Below are 15,649 nucleotides of genomic sequence, written 5' to 3' on the forward strand. Positions count from 1 at the left end.
TTGATTTTTCTTTGATATCCGGCAGTGCAGCCTTTGATGTAGCTTGCGTGTGCGAGGGTCACCGTCTTACTTTCTGAATTTCATGAGCTGTTGTATTTTTTTTAATGAAAATTTAAGACATGTCCTCTAAATATTCCGTCCTTAAAGCAAGTAGTAAACGTTGTGAAATTTAATAAACTTTACATTGGTGTTTCGTTTGACTCGATAAGACAAGTATTTGTTGAGAAAAATGGTTTTTATTCCCGGTTCATAGGCGTCTCGCGTGGTGATTTGTTATGCAAAGAGACAGTCACGAATCCTTCTCACTTATAAATCCTTGGTGTTTAACACATTAGTCATCCACTGATGGGAATCAAAATCCAATCTCACAAAATAGAGATATATTTGATTTGTTGAGTTTCAACTGTAGTAAATTGTTTCTAATCCTTCACTTCTATTTGAATACATTATTAATATTAAATATTTGCCAGAGGTATAAAGCCTACTGCTTCACTTTCAAACACAATCTAAACAGAAGTCATTAACCATACAATTCATTAGATTTAAGAGTTTTACCTTTTTCATCTGTGGTGCTGTCAGACAGGTGACGGCGTCTTTTCCGTCGTATTGGAACAATATCTTCAGAATCCTCATCCTCATCAGTTTCATTGCTATCTTCAGAGGATGATGATTCTTCTGTTTCAGAGCTTGAACTTTCTGTTTCCTCATCGCTCTCATCAGTCATCGTCTCATCCTCTTCTTTTTCCTCCTCCTCCTCCTCCTCAGTATTGGAGGATGAAGTCAGAAGTTTCCTCTTTGAGAGTCTAGTCTTAGGCGGGTTTGCTTTGCAATGTTTCCTTTTTTTTGTAACATTCTCTTCGTCCTCAGAATCAGAGGAAATTCTCGGTCTTTTCCTGGCAGATGTGGACTTCTGTGGCATGGGGTCGGAGTCTGATGTTTCTGACTTTTGATGTCGTACACCAGAGGATTTGGTTTTACGCTGTGATGGGCAAACTTGATCATCTGACAGTAAAATGAAGAAAGTAACCAAACACGGAACAACAAATTCATGACTATTAAAAAATTAAGGTATTCAATTCTAAAATAATGCTTGGCAAAATTAGCAATCAAAGCTAAGAAATGAAAATCATAATAAAAACTATTTTATTTGCATAATTTTAAATGGATAACTTTAAGGTACATGTGTAACATACCTGAGTACACATCTGTATCAGACGATTGGGATGACGATTCTGACTTCCTGGACTGGTCTTTTGTTGATTGCTCAGCGTTTGGTTTCATCAGATTGATGACCGGTGTGTTCGTGTTTTCGTGCGGGTGGATGTCTGCCATGTGGTCAAGTACCAGAGACCTGTTCACGAGAATGTTTGAATGGGAAATGATTCCGACTGGAGCTACTTATATTTATATTATTTATATTTTGGTTAAATATCTATCTTCCAATATTATATTTTATCCGTTATTTTTCACCCATCAATTTTTATTTTCATATATTAACCATCAAAACCATTGAAATATATATTGGTTAATCTTCATCTGTAGATGACTCACGGCTGCAGCAACCATACACTAATTACAGTCAAATCTCATTAATTTGAAAAAAAAACAACACTTTATGTCAGATTACAGCAAAGATACTTATGTTGGTGCATTCTAAATTTAGCTTAACTTCAATTGAACTGTTAAGCACAATAATACATTCACGCAGTCACCATAGATACTATCTAAACAATTAAAATACAGAAAATACAATTAGCATTGTCAATTTCTAGGGATAGAGCTAAAAACAGATTAACACTACAATCTGTGTGTTTACAGTATTTGAGTGAAGAGAATTCTAATACCATATATATATTGTGAAATTTTACTTAGAACTCAAGTTATTCCAGTCAAACAAGCTTGAATTATCATCAATAATTCAGAAAGGTTTGACTGTGGATTTACGGCAAGACGTTTATCCAGCCAACATAATCTGTGTCTCCGATTATTAGTGTATACTGTTTTATTTTTGAGAGAATTCAAGCACGAATTTATATGTTTTGCAAGTAATTGTATAGAATATAATTATAAATCTGAATCTGCTTAACAGCCTTTGATTGCAAATTAAGGTATTTGCGAATATATTGAAACTAACAAAGATGTGAAATATGTAGAGTGTATGCAAAGCCATAAAGTGGTAAACAGTATACAAATATATTAAAGCTATGAAGATAGTTTAAGGTGTTTCACTTACCTGGGGTAGCGGGTATGGTTACAGAAAGGACACTTGTAGATCTGTGGAAAATGCCCGTACACGTGGTCCACCATTTTTTTCTTGGTATCTGCCTCAAATCTGCATTTTTTACACTTAAAGATTGGCTGTTTTCCTCCTGACTGATTGAACAATCGTCCTGGCCCATTCCTAATCATCTTAGCGTCCATTTCTGTAAATTTTTTAGCGTCCATTTCTGTAAATTTTGTCTTTACACTATATCCTGGACGCCCTCTCCTTAAGTATTTTGCTATTTGCTTCTCCATGACCACGTTGCGTTCAACAGAAAACTTGAACTTTGTTTCAGGATCATGGACTTTTGTGTGGTGCATTTTCACATGGCCTTCCACGAAGAAAGAAAACCCACATATACCACATTTGTATGGCTTGTAATTGAAATGTTTCTGTATGTGAAAATGCAAGGAATCTGCCTTCCCAAATGTGTCATTGCAACCCTTCACGGCCATACACCGATACACACCTTTATCCCCACCATTAGAACTTTTTACTCTAGGCGACTTCACCTCTGTAGCCTTTTTGTTTTGCTTCTTTAAATCAGCTTGCTTTGCTTTGAGTTTGTTATCTTTTGAAGCGAGTGGACTCCGATGAGAGCCAAAGTAACGATCTGTTTTAATGATACTCTTGTTCTTTATGCGGTTCTTCTTGCCAAATGCCTTCTTGAACTTATCAGCAGTTTTTTCATGTTGTTCCGTTTTAGCTACATGATAAAACTTGAGATTGTTCTTCTTATGGATGTCAATGGTATGGTAAATCAAGTGACGCATAGAAGTTGTTGTGAACTTTCGGCAGAAGAAACAACGTAATGATAGTGAAGAGTGTCTCCTGTTACAGTGAAGTTGATAAGGAAAGCTCTGTGTGCTCTGGCAATTACAACTTCCACATTGAATATCTTTCATACCAGGAGACTGAGAATAGCACAGAGAACGGGGCACTTTTTCTTTGTTAGATCCCCTTTCCTCTTTGCTTCCAACACTTCTTTCCTCCATTTTGCTGGCAAGGCTTCCTTTCTTTTCTACTGAAGATTTAACCGTTTTGCTGGAGGCCTTTTCTTCAGTTTTGTTCAAAGTTTTCTCATCCTTTTCACTGAATGCTTTTCTTTCCCTTTTCTTGATAGTATTTCGTGCGATAACACACTTTGCAAGTTTCATTTTCCTTGTGTTTATCACTTCAGGGTCCATCTGCTTCGAATGCTCTTTCTGCGTGTGCTTTGCAGTTTTCTCACGGTCATAGAAAAGAGTTCTACAATACCTTACTCTACACATGTACCATGGTCGATCACACTTTGTTCCAGTTTTCAAATGTTTAAGAAAATGTGTTCTCAGTTTGAAGTTTTTCTTACAACTTAAACATGTGTACCCATTTTTAATTTCAGCATTGTGTACTTCTATGGCGTGTCGGTAAAGGTTTGCCTTGTTTTTAAGGATGTTCCCACACAGTGAGCATGGGAAATGTCCACTGGAATCAGCCTGAACATCACATGTGTACATGACCTCCTTTGGCAGACTTGTTTTGCCACTATTCCTTTTTCTATCATCCTTTTCTGCATCATCACTTTTAACACTTCCCTCAGAAGTCTCTGTCTTTTCACTCTCTTCATCAGTATTTTCAACATCTTCGTCTTCATCCTCCTCATCCTCATTTTTCTCCACATCTTCGTCCTCCTCATCATCTTTTTTGTCTTCCTCATCAGTCATCACATTTTCATCGACACTCTGGTCACTGCTTTCTTCCTCCTCTTGACTGACAAGGACCTTCACGTTATGTTTAGCTTGTATGTGTCGGATCATATTGTTTCCCCACTTTGAACAATATTTACAAAAGCTACACTTAAAAAGACCTTTAAATCTCTTAATTGAATCCTTGAATATGGTTTTCATTGGAGTAGTAGCCAGCTCACTATCCTCTTCTGAAGCTTGCTTTGAAGCAGAGGTTTTCTTACCAGTGCTTTGATTGGTCTTGGTCACACATGAAGTAGCCCTATTAGTCGCAGATGATGATGTCTTCACTGTATTTTTGGTTTTTGCTGAACTTGGAGTATCATCAGAAGATAGGTCGTTTTTATTAGATCTAGAATTACGCTCCATTTTTAATTCTTTCCATTCCTTAGAACATGTAGCCTTGCCTGTGCTTGTCTTAATTTCTTCAGGGTGCCGTTTGGTCATGTGAAGTCTTAAATCTCCAGCAACAGATGTTTGGAATGCACAAAGGTTGCAACAGTGTTTGTTTCTTTTGGAATGTATAGGTAGATGGTGCACCACATCATTTCTATTGGTAGATTTGTAGTTACAGATTGAACACTTGTGAACTGATCCAGCTGAGATTACTTTTCCTTGTCCAGATAGCTTTTGTGAAGATAAACTTTTATCTGATTCATGGACAGAGTGTTTGTCGGGCGAGCTCTTGCTAGTGCTGCCTTTGGGCTGAACAGAATCCTTTGCAGGTACACTTGTTGTACTAGCTGGTGAGCTCTTGCTAGTGCTTCCCTTGGACTGAACAGAATCCTTTGCAGGTACACTTGTTGTACTAGCTGGTGAGCTCTTGCTAGTGCTGCCTTTGGGCTGAACAGAATCCTTTGCAGGTACACTTGTACTAGCTGGTGAGCTCTTGGTATTGTTTCCCTTGGACTGAACAGAATCCTTTGCAGGTACACTTGTACTAGCTGGTGAGCTCTTGGTATTGTTTCCCTTGGACTGAACAGAATCCTTTGCAGGTACACTTGTACTAGCTGGTGAGCTCTTGGTATTGTTTCCCTTGGAGTGAACAGAATCCTTTGCAGGTACACTTGTACTAGCTGGTGAGATCTTGCTATTGTTTCCCTTGGACTGAACAGAATCCTTTGCAGGTACACTTGTACTAGCTGGTGAGCTCTTGCTAGTGCTTCCCTTGGGCTGAACAGAATCCTTTGCAGGTACACTTGTACTAGCTGGTGAGCTCTTGCTATTGTTTCCCTTGGAGTGAACAGAATCCTTTGCAGGTACACTTGTACTAGCTGGTGAGCTCTTGCTATTGTTTCCCTTGGAGTGAACAGAATCCTTTGCAGGTACACTTGTACTAGCTGATGAGATCTTGCTATTGTTTCCCTTGGAGTGAACAGAATCCTTTGCAGGTACACTTGTACTAGCTGGTGAGCTCTTGCTAGCACTTGCTTTGGGCTTTTCAACATCAGTTCCATTATGAGACTTGGCAGTTTTACTGGCCTCTTCTCTTTTTGTCCCATCATCTACAATCATACCTTGTTGCTTATTTATGCTGGACTCTTTTGCCTTAATACTGATTAACGATGACATAGGTACACCAGCCTTTCGACAGTGTATGATCTCATTGATTCTGTTTCTGAAGTCGTCCACTTCCATCTTCAGAGTTTGGGGTGATTGGTTCTTGTGAAATTTGTTAAAATGGCTTGTCATGGCAGAATTCTCAAAACAATGAAAGTCACAATAGCCACACATGAAGAACCAGAGATTCATGTGTTCAAGCAGATGTCTGTGGAATTCTGCCTTGTCTACTATGGTGCTGTTGTTACAAATGTCACACACAAGAGCATTATTCTTTCCCTTTGAGAAACATGGCATCAGTCTGCTGTGTAGCAGGTCACCTCCAAGTTTGAATAGGACTTCACACTCCTTACTTCTCCGGTGTGAACGAGGAGCTATTTTCTCAGCCAACACCTCCTGTGATATATATCCAGATTGATTCTCTGATGTAGATTCATTTTCACCCTCTCCTCCTAGCTTGCCTTTATTCTCCTCCTGTGGTGTTTCCTCTCTTTCAAATTCATCACTATTTTCATCAGTTAATAATTCAAAGACATCTTGATCAGCACTTGAGTCCTCGGATGACGTAGAACTAGCCTGTGTATCAAAACATTTTCTACTCGTTTTTTTTCCTTTTCCAACGGCTTCATTTTTGTTTTCGATCCCATCCATACTTGCAGTTTCAGAATTTGTATTCTGTTTCCTGTTTTCCGCGATTTCATTAAGATCCTCAAATTTCGGATAGAGTGTTGAATGCTTAGTGATATGAATAACTAAGGCAGCACGATCTCTTGTAGAAAAGTCACATTCACAACATTTCACTCGCTCAGGAAATGTATTCTGTACTGGAATCAAAAATGGCTTTGGGTTCCTTATCACATTAGATGTCTGTACATCCTTGTTTGATGTATCTGAGGTCTCTGCTGTTCCTTTTCCTACATGGATTACCTCCCTTAGGTGCTTTGTTGTTTTGGGTTTCTGTTTGTGAACTTCCCGATCATGTCGTTTAGTCCAAAGCATTTCAGTAGATGAATAGTCACAATGTGAGCATTTATATAGTGTAATATCTATAGTATTTATTTTGCCCTCCTGTATATGTATGTTCATGTGTGCTTTCAGCTGATTTGCAACTGAAAAGCTTTTAGAGCATTTGTTACACTGATATCGCTTTGGTATCTGACTTTGATAAACATCACTTGACGTGGATGGTGATTGAGACTCTATTCCTTTTGTCGTTTCCGTGGTGATTGGTCCTGATATGCTGATCGGGATGTTTGATTGGTCAGTCGGTGTTCCACAAGAAGTAGATTTGACCTGAACACTTCCAACAGAAGTACTGGATTGTGAAGAAAACTTATTAGGAGTCTCATAATCTTTTAGACGAGAGAACAAACTTTCTTGCTCCGCGGAAGATTTCCTGTTTCTTTTTTCTTTCTTTAATTGCTTTTGATGCATGTTGTTGATGTGAAGACTTAACATATGTAGGTCTTGTGTATAGTATATACAGTATGGACATTTCTGATCTGTCAGCTGAACTGGAACTTCCGCTACATGTGTCTCAGCATGCATATTAAAGGTTTCCTCATCAGTTGTACAAAAATCACAATCGTCACAGACAAATGCCTTAAAGGAGAATTTCATCTCCCTTGTTGAAATATGTGTGTCTTCCTTAAAGTCTTTATGGAATTGTGTGCCATGTGTTTGGATTTTCTCTAGCTTATTGCTGGCAATCTCACAAAGATCACAGTAAAACACAGTTACAGTGTTGTTTCCTATATGACTGTTCATATGGTCCCTGAACTTTTGTATTGTCGGCATTCCATCTGGACATATTGGACAGGTAAAGATTTTCTCATGTTGCTCTTTCATTGAATGAATTTCCTTGTGGTAAAGGAATGATCTCTTATCCTCAGTTGCAAATGAGCATCTCACACATTTCTGAAGGGTGGGTGAATTGTTATCAGAATCAGCTTGATCCTCCTCATTAGAATAAACCATAGGTGTTGGAGAAACTGTAGAATCACAGGCAGAAATCTCATGAATCACAGGTTCATTTACTCTTAGTGACAAAGCTGGTCTAGTTTTTGTAGCAGTTTTGGATGTTGTTGTGTTATCCTCATAGACATTTGTATGAGATATGTTTCTTTCAGCAGTCTCCTCCTCATCTGATGTATCGGATAATGCAGCATATATTGGTTTACTTGTATCCACATGTGGTGTTTCTGTTGTTCTTGACTCAACAACAGCGGGCTCTTCATCCAGTAAGGAAGCAGTTTCAGGTACTAGTGTTATGCTTCTTCTCTGATAGTTATATTTCTTTCTGTCTCGACACACAATTTCACATGCCACTTTCAAATGACGAGATTGTCCTGGATGTGTGGATGCCAAATGCTGTTTGATAAGGTTTGCATTTGTATCCGCAACTTTGCAGAATGGACACCTAACAAATTTTAAGGTACTCTCCTGCATGTGTCGAACCAACAGGTCAACAGATGTAAAACTTTCTTCGCAGAAAGTGCACATGAATGTGGTTGAGGAATGATGTACATTTATCAAATGGGAGCTGTAATCCTTTAAGATGTTAGTTTCAAATCTACAACCACTGAAGCATTTGAAGAAAACTGAAGTTCCTTTCAGATGAGAATGAAGATGACGCATTAGCTGTTGCAGGTTAGGAGAGGGACATCCACAGTGGACACATAAAAAGGATGAAGCAGACCCATGCACAGTTAACATGTGCTTGTAGAAGTCAGCTACAGTTAAGCAGCTAAATTGACAGGAATCAAAGCCTCCACAAATATAGAAGTTTCCTGTATTGTTCTCTGAAGACACATGATCTTCGTCCACCACTGATGGTTCATCAGCAGACTTGTTTTCAATCTCTTTTTCATCAGCAGATTTGTTTTCAATCTCTTTTTCATCATCAGACTTAATTTCAATCTCTTTTTCATCATTAGACTTAATTTCAATCTCTTTTTCATCATCAGACTTGTTTTCAATCTCTTTTTCATCATCAGACTTGTTTTCAATCTCTTTTTCATCAGCAGATGTGTTTTCAATCTCTTTTGAACAAGAATATGTGACTGGATCTGCTTCAACTTCTGTGTTTTGGACTGTCTGAACATTGGAATCATTGTCTTTACTTTCTGTTGAGTTAGATTTAGATTTTTTCTGCTGGATTTTCTTTCCAACAAACTGATATATAAAATGCCGTCCACCTTTACTAATCTGTAGTCTACTAACCGTACGATCTTTTGTAACCTGTGACGAGTTATTTCCACCCTCGGTCTGATTATTGTTGCTTGTCTCTGATCCTGGTGTTGCCTCTGCTTCAGTATCTGACAATGATGGTCTTCTTTGAATGTTCACTCTTTCAGAGTTGCCTTGACATGTCCTACTCAATTGACTAGCAGAGGTGTCTGATTCTGGACTTGTAAGGCTGGGTTGGTCTGCTGACTCGGGCATGTTTAAAGACCTACAAGCAGTAATTTCCAATGGGGGAGTGGAGCTTCTGTGACTCATTCCCTCCTTATTTTGATTTCCAAATTCTGAAGTTTCAAAAGGAGAAATCGAAGTGAGCTCACATTTTATTTCAGCAGCCGGAATCACTTTCTTAGGAGGAGGGATATGATCCAATATCACAATATCATCATCTTCTGGTTCTGTCTTGACCTGTACTGGTTCGGTATCTGTACTAGGAGCAGAACATCCAAATTTCAGACCATCTATTACACTCATAACAAGCTGGCATTTTGCAGTGTTGCTAATAGAAGATTGGCATCCCTGGCAGAGATTCTTTGAGACATGGAAGTGCACCCAGACATGTCGCCTAAACTCAACTTCAGATTGAGTTTCGATCCTGCATGCAATACAAAGGAAGTCCGGCCCAACTTTCCTGAAATCGCCTTTGTCTTTCTTTTTCTTTTTTGGCTTTGGTTGCACAACAGAAGTATCATCGATTTGCTTTTCAACAGAAGCCTCCTTATCCGTTTGTTCACGGGTTGTCCCTGCCACTCTTGGTTGCATAATATCCCTTTGGTTATCATTGACTTCATTAGATGTCTCCTCCACTCTTGGTTGCATATTATCCCTTTGGTTATCATTGACTTCATTAGATGTCTCCTGAGTCTTTTTATTCTGAATTTCTTTATCTGTTCTCGTTTTCCGAAATAGTTCAGCAATTTTGAGAGTTGCCTTCAAAGATACCTGCTTTGAAATTTTCCCTATAGATGAGGATTCTTTTGTTGCAGATTCAGATCCTTTTTTCTGATTATCTTCCTTATTTTCAGCAGTTATTTCAGATGACTTGTTATGGTCCATTTCACTAAGTGCAGGAGTACTAAGCAGCTGAGAAGTATTGTCTTGATTTCTAGGCGGCACAGTTACAGGAGGTCCTCTTCGCTGGTTGCCATCCTGAATCTGTTTCGGTTGTATAGGGACAAGAGATGGCCTCCTGACTTGGTTCTGGTTGTTTTCACTAATTTGAGTCTGCTGGGTTGGCACAGAAGAAGGTCCTTGCTGCAGCAAGGAAACCATTGGAGGACCCCTGATTTGTGTCTGGTTTCCAGATTGCAATAGAAGATTCATATTATTCATAGGTACTGTAGGTTGGATAGTTTGATTCTGTGACAAGATGTACCGTGGCATTATTCCTCTTGTTTGTGCTGTAGAGACTTGTGATACACAAATGGGTCCTGCAGCAGATTGATTAGGATTTTCTTGAAACTGTGAAACACCTAAAAGGGAAGCATTTTGTCCTGTGATCAGCACACCAGCAGGCATCCTTACCAAAGTCCCAGAAAGTTGTTGCTGACTGAGAATTGTCTGTTCTTGGGCACCACTATGGCCAACATTAGATTGATGCATAACAGATGGCTGTTGGATCTGAACGTTTGGATGATCTGCTGGATTGAAGTTAGGAAAGCCAGCTGAGGCAACAGCTGCTGCTTGATGAATACCAGCTCTGGTGGCATACCCTGTCTGTGGAAAACTAGTTGGTGCTGCAACTCTTACTTCTGGAAATGATGGAAGCTGCCTTGACAATATACTCTGAATGTTTGTATGCTGGGTTATATTCAAAGGTCCTGGTGTTACATCTGTTTGTTGGACAATTGTCATAAACTGGCCAACTGATGGTCTCAAGGGTTGTACAGATGGAGCAGAGGTCCTCACCTGTTGATATGTGGGATTTACTTGACTGGATGTTATAGGTGTAAACTGACATGGCGTTTGTCCTGTAGTAAGATTATTAGTTTGTAACATTGAAGAAGAGTTAGCTCTGCTGTCTTTCACTGTGGTGGAATTGCTTGTTGACTGTGGACATGTGATGTTAAATATGCTCATTCTTTGAACCATAGCTTCTTCATGTATTTGTAGATTAGAATGTGTGCCCCTATCAACAACATTATTTCTCCTCAGAGCCTGTTCTAGTTGTTGTAAATATACAGGCGAGACACTTCTGGCTTGATTTATAAGCTGTCTTTGCTGTTGCAATTGGATAGGAGATGATCCTCTTGAATGACTTTGATGACCCACAGGAGATGGTCCTCTTGTTTGGCTTTGATGACCCACAGGAGATGGTCCTCTTGCTTGGCTTTGATGACCCACAGGAGCTGGTCCTCTTGCTTGGCTTTGATGACCCACAGGAGATGGTCCTCTTGCTTGGCTTTGATGACCCACAGGAGATGGCCTACTTGCTTGGCTTTGATGACCCACAGGAGATGGTCCTCTTGAATGGCTTTGGTGACCCACAGGAGATGGTCCTCTTGCTTGGCTTTGATAACCCACAGGAGATGGTCCTCTTGAATGGCTTTGTTGACCCACAGGAGATGGTCCTCTTGCTTGGCTTTGATGACCCACAGGATATGGTACTCTTGTTTGGCTTTGATGACCCACAGGAGATGGTCCTCTTGACTGACTCTGATGACCCACAGGAGGTGGGCCCCTTATTTGACTTTGGTAGGAGTGAGGGGATGGTCCTCTTGTTGGAATGTATAGACCATCTTGACTATGTCTTTGTTGACCCACAGGAGATGGTCCACTTGTTGGAATGTATAGACCATCTTGACTATGTCTTTGTTGACCCACAGGAGATGGTCCTCTTGTTTGACACGAACTCTGTTGTGAGACAGCAGATTGTTCTGTGACTTGATGATAACCTTCAGGAGATGGTCCTTTTGTTTGAATGTATTGACCAAACTGATTAAGTCTTTGATGGGCCACAGAAAATGGTTCTCCTGTTTGATTTTTTCGCTGTTGTGATGCACACATGGGTTGAATTTGCCTTTGACTTTGATAACCCACAGGAGATGGCCCTCTATTTGGAATATGCTGCCCATCCTGACTTTTCATTTGATGCAAGACAGGTGATGGGTCTCTTGGCTGACTCTGCCTTTGATGAGAGACAGGTGATGGGTCTCTTGGCTGATTCAGGCTTTGATGTGAGACAGGTGATGGGTCTCTTGGCTGACTCTGCCGTTGATGTGAGACAGGTGATAGGTCTCTTGGCTGATTCTGCCTTTGATGAGAGACAGGTGATGGGTCTCTTGGCTGATTCAGGCTTTGATGTGAGACAGGTGATGGGTCTCTTGGCTGACTCTGTCGTTGATGTGAGACAGGTGATGGGTCTCTTGGCTGACTCTGTCTTTGATGTGAGACAGGTGATGGGTCTCTTGGCTGATTCTGCCTTTGATGAGAGACAGGTGATGGGTCTCTTGGCTGACTCTGTCGTTGATGTGAGATAGGTGATGGGTCTCTTGGCTGATTCTGCCTTTGATGAGAGACAGGTGATGGGTCTCTTGGCTGATTCAGGCTTTGATGTGAGACAGGTGATGGGTCTCTTGGCTGACTCTGTCTTTGATGTGAGACAGGTGATGGGTCTCTTGGATGAGTCTGTCCTTGATGCAAAACATGAGGTGGTTCTCTGTCTGGTATATAAGACACATCCTTGCCTTTGGTAATGTTTTGTTGGATCATTGTTACATTCATTTCTTGATTATCCTTGGGGTCTCTTTCCAGCATCCTCTGAATGCAATTACCAAAATTAGCTCTTTGCTTCTCCAACACGAGATCAGATCTTGCAGAGGACTGTTCATTTCGTATTGGTATAGGATTTTTTTTTAATATTTCCTTTTGAATACAATGTTCCTCCACTAAACAGCTGGCATTGGTCTTTTCAGACATATTGTCGGCAATTTTCTTCTGTGAAGACATAGTTGATGTACCCGATTGTGTTTGTACAGAAGGATGTTCTGCTGGATGCTCTGTTAATGATATGGTATTGTTTTCTGGAAAACTCTTATCTGTAGTGTTGGTTCCTGGGAATTTCAAACTGAAAAGATTAGATCTCAATATCTTCTCATTTTCCTCAGTGATTTTGAAGACTTCATTGCAGCTTTCCTGTGATGAAGTTATGTGTTGATCCTCATCTGCATTTTGAGACTCAGTCAATGTTGTTGTAACTGTAGATGGTCGTGGAAAGCTATTTTCATTCACCATTGATGATGAGTCAATGTCTTTTCCGTTTGGATTCTGTTTTCCATCAGATTCACAACTTGAAGGAATTGTGTGCTTGACCTCTGATGCAGACACAGTGGAATTGACTTCGTCGGCATTACTGATACTTTTATCATTCTTTTGAGACTTTTTGTCCACTAATGCCTTTGATATATTATCTACTTGTGTACTCTCAACACTTGGTGATGAATCTTCTGTTCCTTTCTCCATCAAATGATTGTCTTTATCTGTTTCAGAAGTCACTGGCACTGTCAATTTGTTCTGTGCTAGATCTTGTTCAGGATCAATGTCAAGTTGTTGCTGAAGACTACCATCATCAGTAGCAGGAGGAGTTTTCTCCCCCACTGATTCATCTTTACCAGTTGTACTTTGATCGTTTGATGGAGTGATTTTGTTTCGAGCAGCAGGTAGCTCCATTTTGTCATATGAAAGTTTTTCACCAGTACTTATAGTGGACTGCATCCCCTCATTTTGTAAAGGTTTCACATCATTTGCAGCACTCAGTTGCAATTCTTCACCAAAAGAAAAATCAGTTGAAATTGGCATTGCCTCTATTGTGTGTAGAGGGTGCACATCAGATGAAGAAGATGGCAATTCTTGTGGATGATACGTTGTTGCAATGGGTTGTCTCCTTTTATCATTCAGATGATCACTATCAGATGCAGTTGGAACATGATGTGTGTTCTGTGGAGGACTATCATCAGATAATACAGGAGGTTTTCCTTCTCTCTCTTGTACAAGATTAGTACCACTTATTGCAGAAGTCTGTATTTCTTTGTCCTCAGAAGAATGATCACCAGACGATACAAGAAGTTTTCTTTCCTTATCTTGACTTGATGAAGGGATCTGCCCTCCATCTTTCTGTGGAGGTTCTTCAGCACTGTTTGGTGTATCAGCCACGGACACTAATGTGGAGTGTGATACTGCATCCAAAGATTGGCTTTCCTGTTCACTTTCAGTATTATCACTATTATGATATAAATGTGACATCACCTCGGTTTCTTGATGTATTTCTAAATCTGTTTCATGCAATAATCCTGTGTTTTTCTGCTTGATGCTTGAAGCTGGAAAACTTTTGTCCTGACTTAGGTTTTCTATTTGAGACTCTGACTGTGGCACACAGCTGTGTTCAGATAAGTGTTCCTTAACAGTACTTGAATGTTCCTTATCTTGTTGTTGTAAGTCCTGTTTCAAATCTCCAGAAGGCAATGTTTCTGATTTAACACTTTCATTTACCTGTTTTTCCCCAGATTCTCCTGTAGAACTAACAGCCCTAAAATCCACCTGTTCAACTTCACTCAGTTTGATCATATTGTTTGTAAAATCATTTTCGATAGACTTAATAGGTTCAATCTGTAGTTTAGGAATCAGGTCAGTCTGCTTGGCACAATTCTCCTTTGAAAAAGTCTGAGATGTATGATCAATACTTGAAACAGAAGCAGATGTTTCTTTATTTTGTTTAAAAATGGGAATATTTAGAATATATCCACTTGTAGATTGTTCTGCTTTGCCTCCACTACTTTCCATACAAATGTTCACATTATTATTTTCAGTCACTGGATTTTCAACTAAATTTTGAACATCTACATTATTCGCATTTGATCTACTAGTCCCAATGTCAGTTGTTGATGCTTCATTAGTAGGCACGACCTTGTCAGCATTTTCAGTAGGCTGTGAATCACTAAGTGATGAACTAACCGTAGATTGCTTTTCATTTGCTTTCTTCCTCTCAATGTCCACTGCTGACTTTACACAGGACACTGGTCCCGATGCTCCTGCGGAAACACTGTTTAGTTTTCCTTGCTTCGTTGAATATCCAGAAAATTTCACTTTCCCATGTTCTAAAAGGTGTTTCATCTTTTTTCCTACATCCTTCATTCCTTGCATTCCACATCGAACTTTCTCATTCTTATGAACCTGTTTCACATGGTTTTCCATTTCAGACTTCAGCTTGAATGTAGTCTTACATGAAATACAGATGTACGGTAACAGCTGACAGTGCCTCACCATGTGTTCCTCAAAGGCATTTCTGCTCTGTGTGTTGTTACGACAGGCTTTACAATGAAATGTATTATTCTTATATGTCAACACAATGGGCACCTCTACAGTGTCCTGGTCCGTTTCCTCCAGGGACGTGCTGCTGCAAGCCATCACTCATAGAATGAAACAGCTTATTCTCAAGACCCTGGAAAAACAAAGGAGAAATGGTCAAAGTATTGTCCAAAACATAGTGATACGCCTACTATTAGTACTATGAGACATATGATAAAGTGTGACAGCTATTGTAGCAGAATAAGATTACTTCTCATGGATGAAAACCATTAAACTAGCACAACAGTTTCAGTTTTAATGATTCTTACAACGTTTGCAAAAGAAATTGGGTTTTTGCGCCAGGAAAAACATGTATATATATATGTGGCATATGAAAATTTAATCAACATCCATTGTATTCCAAAGACAGGTTGCTAGTACAAAAATAAATATAACAGACAAAGAGCCATAATTCTTGAAAAATATGAAAATGGAGTGTTTTGAGGTTTTTTTTCTTTTCGAAGACAACCAAATTTGTAAGGATTTTGTTAGACAATGACAGACAGTATTAGCTTTT

At 39.5% G+C, this 15,649-nt stretch overlaps 1 protein-coding gene across 1 annotated transcript in view; it reads right to left on the reverse strand.

Annotated features, from left to right (window-relative positions):
• LOC138317541 (uncharacterized) overlaps positions 1 to 15,649 on the reverse strand; it is a 32,030-nt gene that overhangs the window by 11,674 nt on the left and 4,707 nt on the right. Inside the window, exons 3-5 of the mRNA XM_069259291.1 lie at positions 2,234 to 15,226; positions 1,194 to 1,351; positions 556 to 1,002 (exon numbers count right to left, since the gene is read on the reverse strand). Coding sequence (XP_069115392.1) covers positions 556 to 1,002; positions 1,194 to 1,351; positions 2,234 to 15,192 — 13,564 coding nt within the window. The 5' untranslated portion in view covers positions 15,193 to 15,226. The remainder of the gene's footprint in view (positions 1 to 555; positions 1,003 to 1,193; positions 1,352 to 2,233; positions 15,227 to 15,649) is intronic.

The sequence above is a fragment of the Argopecten irradians genome, chromosome 3 (assembly GCF_041381155.1).
Source record: "Argopecten irradians isolate NY chromosome 3, Ai_NY, whole genome shotgun sequence".
Lineage (NCBI taxonomy): Eukaryota > Metazoa > Mollusca > Bivalvia > Pectinida > Pectinidae > Argopecten > Argopecten irradians.